This window comes from Triturus cristatus, chromosome 1_1, assembly GCF_964204655.1.
Source record: "Triturus cristatus chromosome 1_1, aTriCri1.1, whole genome shotgun sequence".
Taxonomy (NCBI): domain Eukaryota; kingdom Metazoa; phylum Chordata; class Amphibia; order Caudata; family Salamandridae; genus Triturus; species Triturus cristatus.
Window position 1 is genome coordinate 207649871 of NC_140579.1, and position 19280 is coordinate 207669150.

The 19280-nt window shown below is 42.8% G+C and overlaps 1 protein-coding gene across 1 annotated transcript; it reads left to right on the forward strand.

The window, feature by feature from the left end:
- Positions 1–4370: 4370 nt before the first annotated feature.
- LOC146869975 (Krueppel-like factor 15) lies at positions 4371–16426 on the forward strand. The gene is made up of 3 exons (XM_085624133.1): positions 4371–4496; positions 10461–11549; positions 13003–16426. Exons 2-3 carry the CDS (start codon positions 10564–10566, stop codon positions 13163–13165), a joined length of 1149 nt encoding a protein of 382 aa, XP_085480259.1. The 5' UTR covers positions 4371–4496; positions 10461–10563; the 3' UTR covers positions 13166–16426.
- The last annotated feature ends 2854 nt before the right edge of the window (positions 16427–19280 follow it).

The following is a 19280-nucleotide window of genomic DNA, read 5'->3' on the forward strand; positions in this document are numbered from 1 at the left end:
ATTACACATTCTGGTATCCTTAGAAAAACTGGTTGTGGTTCATAGTGGCACCTCAGGGGCTGTATCCTGACTGTACCTCACACTAGGTTGCCTCCCCTCCCACCGTTCTGAGGAAGACCCACCTGCAGAGGATATAAATTACCCTCATTGCACCAGGGTCGAAACGTAGAAACTCTCCCCCAGTGGGCCTGTACCCGATATCATCCCAGCCCTGCCTTTTCACAGATGAATGTTCTCTGTGTCATCAGAAAATCATGAAATGAATATTTGTAAATCCATAAGGGACAGGCCTATCTGTAAAACTGGTGCCACTATGAAACACAACCAGTTTTCCTAAGGATGCCAGAATGTGTAATTGATTGGTTATTGAATTTGCCTTTTGGATTCCCCTCCTTTATATCTGTCCTACCTCACGAGCACCTTCCTTTTTCACGCTCCCCTTGTACCAATCTCTTTCTCTATTTGGAGCATTGAATATGGTGATCTGTTATAAAAGTAACTAAATAATAAACAGTCACAATTGGAGCGATATTTTGTGCCTTTGTGTCTTTTTAGGATATACTTGTTTGCATTGTAAAGAAAATGGTGGTACATTATTGATACAATCCTAATTCTATATGTACCGGATGCCCTTTGACTAATGAATGTTTTTCATAACTGAATTGTAGCTTTAAAGAAGTCTAGGACCGTTGTTCCCTATAGCAATGGTGAGCATCCATGGCATATGACTGTAATACCAGGGAATTCAAAGTAGTCTGTCCATATGAGGCATTTGTACATGTGAGTACATGATGATAATGACAAGCTGATGTTTTGAGACTGTGCATTTCTCAAAAACTGAAAACTGATATTTTAAAGGAAGTTTTAGTTTTCAAAAATGGGGTTTCTTCTGGAAAATTGAGTTTGTTTGCCCACAGTGGAAAGTATTATTAGACAGAAAAATGTGCATTTTCAGAAACTGGTGAATGATAATTCAAGCTGAGCTGGGGAGACGTACTGCTGTGCTTATGTCCTTTGTGCCACTGGGCATGTCAAGATTTGAATGTTACTTCATAAGTCAAGGGGAGGCATTTAATAGTGAAGGACCTTTACCCAGCATTTCTGCTGGTAACCACACTTGGTATACTTGGGTGGTAACTACTGAAAATCTTGCTTTGGGTGGTCATAGTGTAGTCACTATTTTACAGGTATAAAATTTGCTAGTAGCTCTGGAAGACTTTCCATGAGCAGAAGTAGCTCTTACTACAGAAAAGGTTGGAGACCCCTGCAGTATATACTGTAGTGTGGAAGCTTCGTTGAAGCTCCGCCCATTCTCTGCCCATTGGCTTTTGTCTTAAATGCTGCCTTCCAAATGGTTTGAGGCTTGTTAGTCCCTCCTCATTCATCATTTGTATCCTTCCACGGCTATTGGCCCCTTTACTCCTGACACTATTTTCTTTTAGGTCTCGCCTAGCGTTGCGGCCCGAATGCGCTGCTATCGCTTTGCGAGACATGCAGTATATACTGTAGTGTGGAAGCTCCGCCCACTCTCTCCTTATTGGCTTTTCTCTTAAATGCTGCATTCCGATTGGTTCGAGGCTTGTTAGTGCCTCCTCATTCATCATTTGTATCCTTCCACGGCTATTGGCCCCTTTACTCCTAATACTATTTTCTTCCCTGTCTCCCCACCCCACCGCTCGTCCCTCAGTCTGTGACTTCTCAACCTCACCCTCCTCCGCCCCCCCACTCCCGTTCGTGTTTTCTTGCCTGCCGGCACTTCCGTTTTCATCTTTATTATTGCCACCTTGAAATGTGCGAGTTCAAGATGCGTGCTGTACAAAAACTTCTCGTGTTTAATGAACTAGATTTTAATGTTACTCTAAATATAATAAGACTCTAGGGAAAATTTGCGGTAAGCATGGCAACTGACCCCTCTTAGTTCACAAATGGCATTGTTGTCGGGCGGGAGGAGCGGCAGTGTTTTAACTCATGCTTAAAACGAACACTTTTAATAACTTCCTCTCAATTCAGTGCTATAATCTTGTGTACTGAGGTGACGTGCTAAAGAAATGCACTTTTTTGAATTCTGAAGAGACATTATCGCACATTTACATCATGTTTACTGTATGATTAACATGCCGATCATTTTCACTTCTCGTCCACTGGCTCTTATACGCTTGGCTCGTCTCTGGCTGGCTCTACCTGTTAATTAATATATTTGCATGACAGTGAGCCCGGTAGATGATAGAGAAATAGACTGGTGCAGACAAACAGACAAAGTCAGTCTCCATTGCCTTACGTCAGAATCATCACTTGCAATTACCTGGAAATCTGCCGGCAACTCCCTCATGCCCCAACCTCAGCCCTCTCACCTATTATTAGCAGAAGCAGCAGATTCTGAGCTGTGCCCTGCTGGTGCAGAGGAGCACGGCAGAGTCTGTAGAAGCGCTGGGATCCCTAGACTCTCCAGGCGGGCACCTAAGCCTTCCGGGTGCCTTCACACTCAGGATAAATGAATACATTTTGTTCTGTGCTTTAGTCGCCCCTCTGTGAGCACTGTCTGGTAGATGAAGCTCTGTGTTAATAAACACATTCAGAGAGGTGGTTGTGTACAAACAAACAACAGCCACAATACCGTACGTTTTGAACGTGTAGTTAAATACCTGCTCATCGAGTACCTCATTGGCTGATCATTCCATGGCACTACCAAAATTACATTGGGACACATTTGCTCAACAGTAAAACATTCCCTTCTATGGGTCATTTAACAATTCTGGGCTTTGGGGTTAGGTAACCTACGTTGGATGCTGTGTAAAAGAGTAAATACAAAAATGAATGCAATGAAACTAAGCAACCAGTACTGTCTAAAACACTGTGAAAACTGACACGCATTCTGGCATTTTGTTTAGTTAATGTCGATTTTCTCATAGATGCGAGTAAAGTACTCTTAATATCTTAATGAAATCTGCACACTTTTAACTAGTAGCAACGGGCGACCTTTGACAACTAGGCAGTGAATACATTTTCATGGTCCCCCGAAGCCACCCTGCCCCCGCCCCCTTGGCAAACTTCATTGCATCCCAGTGTTTGGGGGATAACCAAGACGCAGGAGAGTGAGTCAAATAGTCTACAAAATGAAAGAGAAGCCGGGAGTCGGATTCACAAGCTCCGATCCCGATCCCGATCGCGTTGGTTAGTCTGTAAGCACTACTTTTATTAATGAGTTTCGCATTAGTAAAGCACCACGGTGTGCATGTGTGGCGACACTTCACCCATGAGGTACGTGCCAAGCAATTGTTGACACAATCCACACTTTGCGTCTTTTTCAATATATTTATTACAAAGTGCAGGACCTTTCCAAGGGATTTTGCACACTACATACATTCACTCCAAAAATAAAACGTGTAGGTAAAAAACATTGCCATTTACAATGTCAATAGCTCTAACTCACAAATGCGAGACCTATTTGCATTGCAAATGCTTGTTTATATTAATGTTTCTTAAGAGGATACTACAGCTCTCCAGTCAGTGCTAACGTGTCACTTGCTTGCCGCTCATTTCATTTGCAGTGAGCTGCATACCACTTGGCCATTTCCTTTAAATCAGGAAACCATTATGGACTGTTGTTGTCTGTAGTGTATCATTGTTATCCAAGCTGGCCAACAAATGGGTTCTAAGTGAGGCGGCTATTCTGGAACTTTATAACAACTATAGACTATTTACAATATCTCTGTAAGATGGCCACCAACTGCTATGCTTAGTTTCATAATTGCAAGCATGTTCTTTTTTCTACTTGTATTCTTTTAATTTATCTTGTCAGAGTGAATGCAAGAATGAGTTAGTGGATGGATGAATGAATGAGTGGAAAGATGAGTGACAAGAATGCATCTATGATTAATTATTGTCTTCTAAACCCATCAATGACAAAAAAAATAACTTTCATTCATAGGACAGACCTACTGGCATTTCCAGTGTGTGTTACATTTCGTTCATCCACTGCTTTCCTTTGCTTCACTTTCCCCAAAGTTCACTTACTTGCCACTCCACCTACTGACTTTACCTCCTGCCCTTTGGCCCTGTCCATGCTAGGTATTCAGTTTATCCCATCTATTCGTGAACCTTCGTTATTGAAAGATATCCCATCCCCTCTCGCTTCCTGCTTCTAAATTGATTCCGCACAGCGTCAGTGACACGAGCATTCTTGCATGCACGTCATGACGTACCCACGCGCCATCACTTACGCCATTACGTTTTTTGATCACGAGAAGACGAGCCCCCTTAACACTTCGACCAATTAAGCTCAGGAATCCAGTCGAGCCTCCTGCTGTTGTCCAATAGTAGCACGCCGTCACGAACGCAGCCAACCATAGCTTCCCACTGATTCCAGCCTTCGTGGGAGAGGGTGGAGGTGGGGCCCGTCATGTGAGCCAGAAGAAGTGCCAGCAGGGAAGGAACGCCGAGAGATGTCCCGGAGCCGGGCCTGGGCAGGCCTTGAGAGAGCCGGACATCTGACAGAGGTAATAAGTGCATGCTGTATGTTGGGGCGACGTAACTGTGGGGCTCAGAGATGTGGAGCTGTAGGGGTGTATGAAGTAGCAGGGACGTACTAAGAGGCTGGGGTTCCGAGGGAATGTAAGAGTTAATCGTGGTGTAGTGGGAGAGGGGCAAGGATGCAATAAAAGAGATAATGAAATGAAAGTCGTGACGTGGGCATCGAGGGTAAGGGACGAGATATGTAAGCGGGAGAGTGTGCAGTTCAAAGGGTTAAAACGGAAGGAGAGGGAGTTAACGAGTGAGAAGGAGGGGGTTAGTGGTCTACGTATATAAAAAATAGTATAGGACCTAATGATATTGAGTGTATGAGGGCAAAGTCATATGCTTGGCTACGAGTATAATATCATGTAGCTGTTTGGTTAGCCTCTCAGCTGTAGCTGCTTATACACTATTTGGCCCAACTACACACTTAAGAGTTACAAATATTTTTATTGAGTTCATTAATAGATATTTGACATTCCCAAAATGTGAGAAGCAAGCAATTTTTTGATCACCCTTCAGTGACCCCCAGCCAGTGCATTGTTTTGAGGAAGATAACTTCCACTGGTTGAAACCAATGGCAACCAGGTTACGCAAATATGTTTGCAGTAGGTGAACGAACCCACTGATGTATCACCCTATGATTTAATACTGTGACCAAATATGACACACACAAATCACTGCATTTGGTACATTAATCCACTGATATTTCCGAATAGGATCAAAATATCTGGAAATCCGTATGCATATAGATTCATGAAGTAAGAACTTTTACCCACTAAGGTTTGTGAAGCTGATTAGAATTTGTGACCCGCAGGCTACATATGAGTCTCTTAAGTCAGTCTTTTACTCTTTAAAATTATCTCACAAGGACTGCAGCAATTGATCAGCACATTACACACGGGGCACAAACATAAATGTTTGTGCTTTTTTTTCATTATCTTGTCCTACCTTTCATTTCCTCCACACACAAACGGGTACAGTAGGAGTATAAGCCACACAACTGTTACTCACATAATAAACAGTACAGGCAGAAGCAGTGCAAGCTTCCCTCACACTAACAACATGAGCAAAAACAGTGCAACAATCATTCACTGTCAATCAATCAAACATTTTGTAAAGCACAGCAAATCACCCATGAGGGTCTTTCGAGGCGCTGGAGATGTTGGCTGCTGCGTGGTGGTTTGATCATTGGATCATACAGGTCTTTAGTTCTTTCCTGAATTTATGGAGCGACTGTGCAGTCCTAAGGTGTAGGGGAAGGCTGTTCCATTCCTTCGTGCAAGGTGTGAGAAAGAGTGTCCTCCACTGTCTCTTTCACAAAACTGTACCATGAGTAGCACAACTTCAGCCACCCCTGTAAGTCCCTAGTAAATGTTACCCCTGGTGCCTAGGGCATTGGTACTGAAAAGGGTCCACTGGGGCTGCAGCACCAATTGTGCCACCCCAGATACCCCTCACCAAGACAATGGAAGCTGTAATTGCAGGCTACATGTCTTGGTGCAGATAAAATCAAATACTCAACATGGCGCACAGCCCTGTGTGCCATACCCCCATACACTGCATGAGGTATAGGTAAGTCACCCCTCCTGCAGGCCTTACAGCCCAAAGGCAGTGTGCCCTTTATTCCATGTGTGGACATATCTGCATGGGCAGACATGACCCTACATACCAAGTCCATTATTGTAAGTGCACAGTGAAGCCATAGAGAGTACATAGGCTGGATACTTGTCATTACAAGTTTCCTAGCTCCATGATGGCTTCACTGTACCCTAAGATGTTTGGTATCAAACATCTCATCTTAATAAAGTCTCACTGGTGCCTGTGTTAGATTTGTAAATACATGCACACAGGAAACCCTTCAGAGGGTCCCCTGAAAACCTACCAAGCACTGGTGTGGTCTCTAAGTAGCCTTAGGCAGCCTGCCACCAACAGGCATATTTCTGACCTCATAGTGTGAGGGCCAGCGCTATCAGAGACCAGGAACAAAGCCTTCTCTGGGTGGAGGTGCTTCACATCACCCCAGGACAGGATGGCCTTCCAAGGCGGGAAGCTTCAAAGGTGATGCTGTCTTTGAAATGCAACCCAGGCAGCTCCAGCTAGTGGAGGATGCCAACCCCCCTTTCCTGTTCCACATTTGGCGGGAGGACAGGCGAGAACATTTAGGTAAATTAAGAGGTTGGTTCCCCTTCAGCCAGCACCACCCTTAAGGTGGGGCAGGTGATGTGGACCCCACTTTTCATTTCCTTCCATCTTGGTTTGAGGGGGGAATTAGCCAATGAGGGTCAGGGTAGGGCCCCTTTCCACAGGAAGTGGTCATGTAGAGGGTGTAGACACCCTAAAGGTAGGTTGCCCATTGGCTGCTACCTGTCTCCTCCTATAACACCCCTAAATATATGATTTAGGTGGCATACCTAGACCCTGTACTCAGATTTGACGGACACCGAGAAGAAAAGGACAAAGAAGAGCTGCTGACTGAAGCCCTGCTGTAGAAAATTGGCGCAAAACCGTGCCTGCTGCCTTAAGGACTCGACAATCATGGTGTGCTGTCTCGCCCTGCCACTGTGAGGCCTTCAAGAACCCTGGAGCTCCTCCAGCCTTCTACATATCGCCAATGAACTCCCTTGGAGTGGAGGTACCACACCCCTGCAGCCCGCAGGCACCAAAGTGCAAGATCCAGTTTTAACGACTTGCTGCTCTCTGGAAATTCCGATGCAGTACCAGAACCAAAAGTGGTACACTAGCCCCGGAGATGTTCAGATCTGTCTCCCCACCAAGTTTGGAAACATCTGGACCTGCGGGAGCCGTGCTGCACCAATACTGAGACCATCCGGACTCCAACTGACCAGGAAGCAAGCACCCATCGAGGGATGTCTAGACTCCTGAGACCCGCTTTGTGAGTGGCCCAGCTGTTCCTAAAGTGCCTCTCCAAGCTGTCTGCTCCTGACAGTGAGGACATCTTGACGTGCACTTCTCCACTGACCTAACTATTCTGCACCCTGCCCGCCTGGCCAGGTTACTGACAAACCAGCTGTGCTCCTGTGGTCCTGAGACCATTGCGACCCACTACCTCGAGCGGGACCCCACAGACTTATCTTTAAGTCCCGTTGTGCAGTGTGTTTTCAGGTGGCCCCCTTCTTTGTAGCGCACCAGCTACCAACGACCTCAGCACCTTGCTCCCGGCCAAATCTTATACGCTCCAGAGAATTCGCTGGTGCAACATTGGGCCTGGCCTTGTTACTTAAATCCCAGAGGTGAACCTTGAAATCCAACTGTGTGATTTTATTTTTTATTTTTTTTATACACATTTTCTTGTTTCTTTCCATTGACTTCAATGGTGCGTAATCGAGCACTAAAGTAATTCATTTTGCGAACTTTGAAAATTGATATCCTAAAAAGTACTTACTGTAGAAGAAAGTACTTGTCTGAAAAATTACATAAAAATCTGTGTTATTTTTATTAATTGGTCTCTGAGTTAATGTTGGGTGTTTGTCTTGTTTATTGCCTCAGTGAGTGCAACAAATGCTTAGCACTACCCTCTGTTAAACCTAACTGCTTGCCCACACTACCACAAATGGAGCATTAGTATTATCTACTTTTAGCCTCTGTATACCAATATGAGTCTCACTGGGCTCTCTGCACAGTGTACTTTTTTTTAGTGTGTTATGTAGAGAGCCAGGGTCCTACAGTGTGAAAGTCACATTTAGGTCCGTTGGACATTCTATCATTAAAGATGGAAAAGTTTGCGTCCGTGACCATTCAGTTCTATTCCTTCTGCTTGGGCTGCAAGTAAGAGTGCATAGGAGTCGCTGACAATTATGAATGTATTTTGTTGTGGGCATCTTTGTTTTGGGAATCAAAGTGACATCTCCAATACATTTCACATACAGTCAGTGGGGCTGGAACTATTTTCCAAGTGGGGGTGCTATCCATTAACGTCGCCTTACTGGAGCATAGTGTTTGACAGGGTTTCTTTTAAAAACCCAAAAATGCTGCAAGAAGAAAAACTTCTCATTTAATGGTAATTCTCAGTCTAAAATATTTTGTCTTTCATGGAGGCGCTGCAGCATCGCCTACACCCCCTAGTTGTAGTGTATACAATGCACAAACATCTAGATCATGTTTTATTAACTCCAGGATGTAGCCGGTCTCACAGACAATGAAAGACTCTTGAACCAATATCTCTCTTTTGATATTCATGCTACAATCACATCACACCCCTCTCTCTAATCAGTAGTATATATCATGATGTGTAATATAAACATATTGAGTCTTTCTCATTTGGTTGACTATCCCTCAGATGGCTACAAACAACCACCAAGATAACTCAACTAATTAAGTATTTATTGCTATGATACATGTCCAACTTGCAGCGTGTTTGTTTAAAATACCAGGAGAGTTGGTTCAACCTTTCATCCATTTGAGGTCAATATAACGGGTGCCCTTGGAAGTAGGGATTTTCAGTTATGACATTTGAAAAAGTGATTAACGTATCCCAGAGAGCCAAACCACAAGCAAATGTAATGCAACCATGTTCTGCATTTTATTTTCATGTGTCTGGTGCTGCGTTCTGGCAATTTATATTGTTCCGTTTTTTTAAGCCAGGCTATATTTGAGTTTTAATATTTGATGTGGCTTGGTCATTTGCTCTTGTTTGTTGAGGAGAGGAGAGGAGGTAATGTGGCTTAGTGGCTCAACTTTCAACCATGGAACCTCAAAATTTGGGTTCTAATTTTGAAATTCTTTCCCAAAAATGTGTGGTCCTGGGCTAAGCACAGTGTTCTGGCTAACCACCCTAACTGCCTTACCCACCGAAATGAAAGGCGCTCTTCGACAATAGTTAACATCCAGGGAATTGATGCTTTCACATTAGAATTACATTATCTTGCATTTAATATGCTATCCCCGAACCCCATCTGAGTGTTTTTCTTCACTGATGTGCTGGGCAAAGAGAAGTGTGGGTGGCAAGTATTCTTCGGACCAACCTCCATTCAAATTTTGTGAAGCAAAATACGCTGGCGCATATGAATTCTTTGGGAGTGCAATGTTATGAAGGATCCCTAACAACCGGCGCTGACATTGGCCACAAGAAGCATCCTGAATAAGCTACCAGGCTGCATGTTTTGTTTTACTAACTAAATCATAAATGCATTCTGAGGTGAAAAAGTCCACTAAAAGATGCAATGTAGCATCTTCCTCACTGCTTTACTAATCCACACATTTGCATTTAGTTTTTAAAACCGGTGAGAAGATGCTGTCACTCCGCTCAGTTCACACGAGGACATCTCTTCTAACCCCTCCCCCAAACAGATCAAAAGAAGATTAATGGGAGGTGCAACAAGAAAGGAGTAGGGGAGACTTTGTGGGTAGCTGGCCGTAAGAGAGAGAATAGAATGGAGACCAAGGGAGATGATGCTATCCTGCTGAACGAGAAGGATTTACGAGGGTCTCAATGGGCAATGCTAACTAGATTCACTAGGAGATCAAGGAGGGCAGATATAGAAGTGAAGGAGGAATAGAAGAGTTAAAGAAGATGTGAGGATTAAGGCGTGAGCACACACCTGTATCCCAGAGAGACACAAGCAAATATTGGTTGGGGGAGTGGCTACAAATTCAACACGGGGTTTTGGTGCACAGTGACAAAAAGGGTCCAGTTTTCATCATGTCAAAAAAGAGAAACTGATGTACCTTTTTTAATAATGTTGATTATAATCTGGTTGGTGATTCCCTATATAAGTTTGTGTTGATGCTTTGTAAATTCCTAAAGAGTAGGTAGAGGGTCAGCTTGTTGGCAGGGTAGGATACAGTGTTCTTTGTATATGATTGTCAATACGTTTTAGACTTGTATGCCTTCAATATCTGGTTTTCTTCTTAAACAATGTTAAGAGGTATGTTGCTTTCTTTGTGCATTGACTGACAAATGTGCTTCATTTGATGCTCTCCTACAGGGTATTGTCATCGCTTCAGGATCACCATTGTGGACTCCTTTTGCTTCATTTTCATAATTTTCTAGTCAGGTGGGAATTGCAGAAGGCATTGAGTTGTCAACAAATGGTCTCAGTATTACAGAGCCAGCTTCTGCCTTCTGTGTATCTGCCTGCTACCTCCGTAAGCCCCAGTGAGCCTCCTGTCGACTTGAAGAAAGACAATATGCCGCCGTCTATGCTGGCACATTACTATGATGGAGAGGTTTCCATGGTGCACAGCTGCTCTAGCTCTAAACAGTCGGAAAGCCCGTCACAGGAGGTGGACTTTGTGCTGTCTGGGTCGCTGGACTCCAGTGAGGTGTCGCACCCAACAGTGTATGAGGCCCACCTCAAGTTGCCTGATTTCTGCTCCACCCCTTTGGGAGATTTTGTCCCAACTCTGGAGGAAATTGAAGAGTTTCTTAAAGAGAAGATGGAGATGATCAGAGGCGAGCTAAGTGAGAACCACTCCCTTGGATCCAAGCTGGAGATAAAATCTGAACTGAAGACGGACATCAAATCAGAGGTGCACCTGGAGAGACATAGCCCCAAGCCCAGTGAGCAGGGACCATCAGTTTCTTCCTTAGGAAACACGCTGGATGCAGCTCAGACTAAGCCGTCATCGGAGAACTCTGCTGTTGTGCCACCTTCCACAGGCAGTATTCCAGTCATCCCACAAATCCAACCTCTTCAGGTAGCCAGTGGGAGGCCCCTCTCACCCAGCGTCATCGGTGGAATCCGGCTTGCTCAACTGGTCATTAGCATCCAGGGCCAGAGCGTAACTGTTTTGCCACATGTATCCCAGAGCCTCACTGGTGCTGGGAATCAAAAGTATGTCCGGATTGCACCTCTGCCTATCGCGGTCCGGCCACTTTCTTTGGGGAGCGTTCTAAGTACGGCTACTGGATTGCAGAGACTACAGAAGGTCTCACAATCTGTCATCCGGGTTCACAAGTGTAGCCACCCTGGCTGTGGCAAAATGTACACCAAGAGCTCCCACCTGAAGGCACACTTCCGACTGCACACAGGGGAGAAGCCCTACATCTGCACCTGGGTGGACTGTGGCTGGAGGTGAGTGCTGGGAATCTGTGGTAAAGAGGAAGCGAGGAGAAATATGCAAAGACCTAACCACTTCTTTTCTTTTTTCGATATTATAAAACCTTTTAATCTTGAGATAACTGGCATATTTTAACCTTCTTGTGATTCTGAACAATTGCACAGAAAGCCACCATTGCTATGTTAAATAATTGATCTTTTTTTTCTTTTGGACGAAAGCTTAAGTTTGAAGCTGGCCAGTTTAATCCAGTGATTTTTAGAATTATGGAGAACTTGCACAGAATCGATTTTTTTTTTCTCACTCAGTGTTCCCAATGTAATATTTTTTAAGCATTCTTTGTAGAGCTTGGCTTAATTAATCTGTTGTAAAAGGAAAAGCGAAATTGTGTTCAGCTGGAAGCTATATTTTAAAAAAAAGAAAGAAAATGGAACATTTATTTGAAAATGCACACAAATCTCGACCTAACTGTTTTTTTGGCAAAGGCATATACACCTATACTTGCTTTATATTTTCCAAGTTTGTGAACAAGATTTCTTCAATGTAACTCCCATTTTGAAATACATTTCTCAGAGTGATCAGCATAAGGTGGCCAAGTTGGAGCAGCGACTATTTGAATAGCTTTTGGTATAGCTGTTAATTTAAATAGCATAAATCCCAGGAAATGTGCTCATTCTATGCCACTGTATTTATGAGTTTGTGTGTTCTTTGAACACCGCTTTAAAATGAATGTGTCTTGAAGCTTCAAAACACATTTCAAAAGAGCCAATAAACATTTAACCCATTTATCCAAATTTCTTTCCAAATTGTGGCAGGATGAAATCTTGTGCAGAGGGGTGCCAAAATGCAAAGCTGTTGAACAATACTTAGATCGAATTTAAATAATTTTCTGCTGATAAAAACTGATATAAAATGTCGTTTGTAGTAGTAAATCTGTAATATAAGTCTCCCGTTTGAAACTGCCCATGAAAATCGGCTTAGTTTCCAACATCACTTATATAATGTTTGAGTTCCCTGAATAGCCCTGCCACATTTTTCTGATAGTCTCCCTATATTTCTCTTTTTCTATAAAAGTAAACATTTTGTACTTCTCCTTTAACAAAATGTATATGAATCTGATGCACGGTCGCAGTAAATAGAGACTCTTCTGGGACCTTATGACCTTTTGATATAGCATTGTAATATGCCCTGGTACGTCCTTTATATATCATTAAAATGGCACTGGGCGAGCCCAGTGGTTTTGGTGGGGTCTGCAAAACCTCCTCTAATTTGAAGGAGCAGATTTTGGCCATTGTTCAGGAGCATAGATTGAAATGTGATTTGTCCATTGTCCTTCTTACTGAACTAAAGTGGTAGATATGGTAAAAAGCTATTTTCTAACATTTAGGTGTAGCAGGTTGTTTTATCTGCTATAACGAAATGCATTCAGGCCATTGTATGGACTGATAACCCTGTTTCCTCTTCCTCTAGGTTTTGCCGCTCAGATGAGCTCTCGCGCCACAAAAGGTCCCACTCCGGGATCAAACCCTACCAGTGCTTGGTGTGTGAGAAGAGGTTTGCCCGCAGCGACCATCTTTCCAAGCACATGAAGATACACCGGGGACAGAGTGGAACTGGCAAACATGACAGTTAACCCCAGCTTTTGCCCTGAATGCAGGAGGTGTTCCTTTTCGTTGGACTTTTTATGTCACAGGCCTTTCTGTGCTCGGGTACCCCTTACCTTATGCTCTTACCTCAGCCCCTGTTCAAGACTCAAACGTCTGATACCATTTTTCATTTGTCTAATTCAATTTAGGGACTGGAACATGTGTGGATGTGGAAAATTATCCAGCAACCAGCTTTTCTCAGCTGTGGGGGAGTGAGAGGCAATGTCAATGCTGCGTAACACTTGAGCCTATCTAGGTAATGTTTCCCTCTGTCCTTACTGAACGCCATAAAATAAATGAACCAATGGTGCAATACTGGATTGCATCTGGTTTGAGATTGCAGGCAGTGTTAGAAGGCCTTTCGAGTTAATGCTGCATATCCTGGTATTTACTGCAAGTTCAAAAGCAGCAATCCTTCCTATACAGAGGGATGTGTTCATGCCTGGAGACCTGCACTTAAGCACATACACCTAACTAGGTCCTTGACATCGCTACTTATTAAGGGTCTTCCCTACATCTGTGTTTTATATAAATGCTTCCAGCCTCCAAGAGGCTTTTCTCTTATCTCGTCACAGTATTCTACTTTTCTGCACTATATAGTCTTCCATAGCATATCCATGCAGAGCACGTTCAGCCGTATCATATGTAAAAAGTTACCTCCAGTGCTCGTATCAGCTGTCTGATGTGACTAGAGGGCGGGGTCCCAACAAATGCAGTATGTGTGTATTTGATCGTTTTGCAGTTTACTTGGATTACTCTGTTATTCTCTATGTGACCATTTTAGTTAAAAAAAAAAATGAGCCCACCAAGCCAGTTGATGCACCGTATACTCACAAACCAATTTAGGAAAATACTTGATTTTATATTTCCATATTTCTTTCCAGGGCCTTCCGCACTCGAGTTCATTGCCTTTCCCTGCCGTGCCTTGCAAAGTCCATTTCATGACAGCTGTTCCATTTCCATTCCTAAACAGACGTTGTTGGTTGCCCCCACTGGGCGCCCTGATCTTGCTGGCCATGAATCTCAGCTTCACGTCCCATGATCCTTTTCCATCCTCATCTAGTGGAATGCGCAGCTGTTGCCCTCTGTAGGGACTTGAGAATCCCACAGGCCAGCCCCGAGAACAGGGCCCATTTGTGTTTGCAGTCAATATGGGACAGTAGATGCAGAAACCAAGAATGGAACAGCTGGTCAAGAATATTCCATAGATTTGGCACCCAATATGGAAACGTCTTTGTGTGCTTCGCCTCTCGATCGATGTCTGGATGTATGTACCTTGCTGTACCCCAGAAGATGACCGATTCTGTGTTTTATTTAATTACAATCCAGTTAATGGGATTAACCTCAGTACTGACCACAGGCAACTTTAGACAGCATCACAAGGTGTAGGCAGGAGACTAACTGATGGGCAGAGACACTAAGTTTGGATGGGAGAGCGAAACAACCTGGTTATTTCTTTGAGTTTGTTCTTTTTTTTCTTACCAGCTATATTTCTTTCAGGAAAAAAGAAACACAACCCTTCTGTCCTCATTGTTCTTGGCCATCAGACTTGCCTTTTCACTCTAGTTTCCTCAGGGAGTCCACAGCCTAGTCTTGCTCGGTGGCAGAAGCAGTCCCATAATCTCCAATTCCAAGCCCTACTTTCTGTGGTTTACACAAGTAAGCTAGAGCAGTGTGTGGTGCTCTCACTTCAAAGCACGAATGATGAATTGACTTACTATTCTAAAACTCCATGCGAGAATTTATTAAAATGGCATGCAGAGTATCGATTGGGGTATGGGCTCCCAACGTTGATCCATACCAGGTTTTGAGTATAATCTTAAGACTCCTGAACCATGAGTCCAGTTGCTATGTGTGGAAGGGGGGAATAACCCTAGTCCTCGTAGGGCAGCGTTGGCCTGTTGTGCAGCTCTGTGAATGAATGGTCAGCTAACTTTGGTCTGCAATGGAAACCTCTGAACTGTGTGAAAGTCTTACCGGACTACCAATAGTGCTGCGAAACCATCCTACAGATTGTGTACTATGCAAATGATTAACAATATTGTTAAATGGCTTTGAGGGCTTCAGTGGTCGGTGGTTATCACTGCTTTTTCCCTTTGCCTTGAATCTTCTTTGTGTTGTTTTGTCACTCATCCTGTTTTCAGTATGTTACTTTAGCTAAAAAAATGTAAATACAATGTGGTTGCGGGAGTCTCCTTGCAACCCCCCGCCCCACCCCGCCTGGGCAGATGGGCAGTGGTGAGCAGTAGGCTCTGCTCTCAGGATCTAATTCCACGTGTCACTGGGGACTGCTCACCAGGAAATAACAAAGCTTCTCCTTGCGGTAGTTCAGATCTGCTGCCGGAAGAGCAATCCCTGCTTGGCAGCAGCCTAGGCTCTGTGCTGCGCTGGTGCCTCTACGTCATTAGACATACAGTAGAGAATGGTGCAGAGGGAGGTTCTATCTTCATAATGATACCTCATTGTCACTGCACTCTTCACTTAAATGATAATGTTTGGAAAGTGCTAGGAGGGAGATTTGCAGAAAAATATTGGGTGATATTTAATTCCCCCCTCGACCTGCACTGAAATGGAGGAAGTTTTAAGTGGAAGAAAAAAAAAGAATGAAATTTGTAATTAAAAAAAAACGGGTCTCTCTTTGAACTGCAAGTCTCCCACCTAACTCTGGTTTGTTATTATATGTGCCTCTATCCCAACACTGTCTTGGAGCTAGATCTCCATCCTTGGTATCACTGCTGCAGTGAGACGACTTTCTTAAACTGATAATATTGGCCTCCCTTATAGCACAACTAACTTCTCTTTTCGCACTTAAACAATAGGGTGATAGGTACTAAGTTCAGTGTTACTCCTTACAGCACAGCCAGTAAGGTGAAAGGCTACCAGCAATCAAACATGAGACCTCTAGGTTTCACACACTGCAGCATATCAAAAACGTTTGTGGGGCCATGAGCCAACAATGTTTGTGGGGGCATTCTCCGGTTTGTGATTGAAAAGACTGCTTGTAATTAAGAAAACTTGTACGCTGGGGAAATAAACTGTATTTTTTACCACCTAGTGATGATGCCACAGAAGCTGGATCATGAAACAGCAGGTCAAGTCTGTTTTTTTTATTATTCAAATAATGTTGAAAAGGGAACGCTGGGACTGGGGCAGAGAGGTCGACTGTCCTCCCCTCAGTCGATGCTTAAATACAATTAGCTCTTTTGAAGATTTGGGATCAATTAATAAAACTTTTTGTGTGTACTATGCCTGAAAATGTAAGAGTGAGTCGCACCTAAGTCAGGGTATGGCACAGTTACAAAAAACACTTTGTGGACTAGGCTGTTATGCTCAGGTTTTGGTTGGAAGAGCCCTTCCACCCCGAAATAGGCATGAACAACGGTGTCCTCTTTGACAGGCTCGAGATTACATCTGCATGTGGACTGAACTCCCTTCCCGCCTCTGAATGTTACTACGCTCCAATAAAAGGCAAAAACTGAATGCTTGTGTGAGGGCCCTTAGTAAACTCCACACAAGTGATTTCTATGCTCAAGCCCTTTGCTTGTTCCATGAACATGAGTTACACCCACAGTTTGGTTTCAAGCTCACTCACATTTAAGCACTTAATTAAATATGAGATGTATTTTTCCTATATGTTCTATACACCTCCAACCCCAACTTCAGATAATTTTTTTAGTAATGTGTGGTTTAGCTAAAAAGTAAATGGAAACCTTTAGGATGTGTTTGATGTCTCGAGATAGACAAGCCTTCTGGAAATCCAGATTAGGAAGACCCGCTCATTGCAGCATCATAGCAGCAATAGTACCTGTAAATAAAAAAACATGTGCCAATGCAGCTCCATGTTTTTCTGAAGAATGTTTATCATTTTCTTTATTTTTGGTTCAAAAAGAGTTCTTCCTTGAATAAGTACACTTTAAAAGAAAATGAAATGTATAATTGTGATACTATGTTTTCATACAGGATCTTTTTAAAGTTCTTGATTGCGGTTTTGTTTTCCGTCCCTTTCACAATGAGTTCAATCTTAGAGCAATCTCAGTGCCACCAGTCGTTCATCTGTGACACAAGATGGCAGTCAATTTGATGGACTTCTTTTTCTCTAAAATTGCATATGTCCTTAGGTAAGAATGCTACAAGCAAAGGCTTTGCTGTAGTCTCCGTCCCAAACAAAAGCTTGATCAATTAATGTTGACGTTGTTACTGTATATGTTTCTATTTTGCTGATCTCTCACTGCCTGTAAGAGTACTTCAAAGGGTTTTGTGCAGCTCCCTTGTACGAACCAGCACTTAGATAAGTTACTTTTAGATCTATGAAATAATATTTTAACCCTACTGATCCTAAAGACGATATAAGTTGTGTATATTGGAATGAAACCGGTATTTGGTTTACTTTTGTTCTAGTGGATGTTAGTTACTAAGTGATACACACCAAGTTTTGTTTATAGGGGCCTCCTTGTAGAGCTCATTGATTTGGTTAGACTAGGACTGTTCAATTACATATTTGCACTGAAGTTGGTTGGGACTTTAAGCCCTGCCATTTTTAAGTTCTTTACAATATATGCTGCTGGAATAGGCCTTTCCCCAGTGGGTGGATATCCAGGGTTACAAGTCACCTACAAAAGCCCTTCTGCATATGAACTCCATGATCCTCCTTTTGCCCAACATATGCACGCCTAACACATTCTGTCGATCCCTGCCTGCTGAGATGCAGTGGTCTGTTGTGAAATCCAGTGACTTCTCTACTTTCAGAGCAACGTCTCTGATCAAGCCAATATCCTTAACAATCCTTTTCTTTGCACATTGTTTTATTCATTAGAATTCTCAGACTCTTTTCATCACAGCATCTGTTTAATGCTCACTTTCTCAATTTGAGAAGCAAGCTTTGATATAATTTTCACACTACTCTTGACAAAGAGTCTGCTAGGGTCAACAGATCACCACGTCTGTGATTGCATTTCTATAAAGTAAACTTTCTTTTTAATGCACCCTAGTTTCCCTAAAGAAAATAGGGCTGTCTACCTATTTCCCAAGAAACGTTTTCCAACATTCACCAAGTGGATGGAGGACTCAGGGGACTCCCTTTGAGGAGTTGGTAACTTTTTAATAGTTTGCAACCAGAGTTAGAGGTCACACTCCATTCTTTGCATGTCAAATTGCAATTTACAAGAGACGCTCTAAACACACTCCTTCTAAATTTGTGATTCTGTATCTATTTCTAAACCCAATTTACAATTTGGTAACCCTTTACTGAATTGGAAAAAGGGTTTAGTACATACCAAAAAGCCATTTTGTGGTTGCATGTCCTGTGATATGCGCCTTGTAAAGGTCTTGCTCAACAGTCCATGTATCTTTAAGTTTATAATAGGCCAAGTGCTCCATTTGTTTATGTGAATCTTAAGACTTGACAATATCTTGAGATAAAACACTAATTTATTTTATGTGTTGTTTTGGAGTTATCAAATAAGGATATTGAAAGGTTGGTGAAGGATGCATCTGTAAGCGCCATCACACAGCATCAAAAATTGTTTTTTCATAAAAAATAAGGTATTTAAGGGATGCTCCCTACTTGAGACAATTGCTTGAATCCTGGTGTTTTTCTCCCATTTCAATGAAAATAGCCTAATAAATATGTTTACAACAATCTTGTTGGGTGTTGTACAGCCTTTAGAATGACCACTGATAAGCATATATATTACAGTTTGTGTCCTGATAATCAATGTGATATTAAACTGAACCCAATAAAGGGAAAACTAGAGTACCTTTAAATTATAGTAGTCATTTACCCATAAATTCCTAGGCAACCTTTACTGAAGGAAGGCACACTTATTTTAGATTTGGAACTGAGGGTGTTACCGTAGCCCTGCCATAACTTCAAATAGCACTGAAATTGTTGCTGATTGTTTTTCCACATGTGAAACAAAACATCTAAGCGAGAAGAGCCACTGTCCTTTTGTACTAGCCAATTTAAATAAAGGAGGGGCCTGCAACTCAAATGTTGATTGACATGGATTGTCAGCCAATTGTCTCTGAGTAGAGCTCCTCCCCCTTTTCCTTCATCCTGCCTAGGGTCATTTCTTTCCAATAAGCTTTCTGTGATGGAACGGG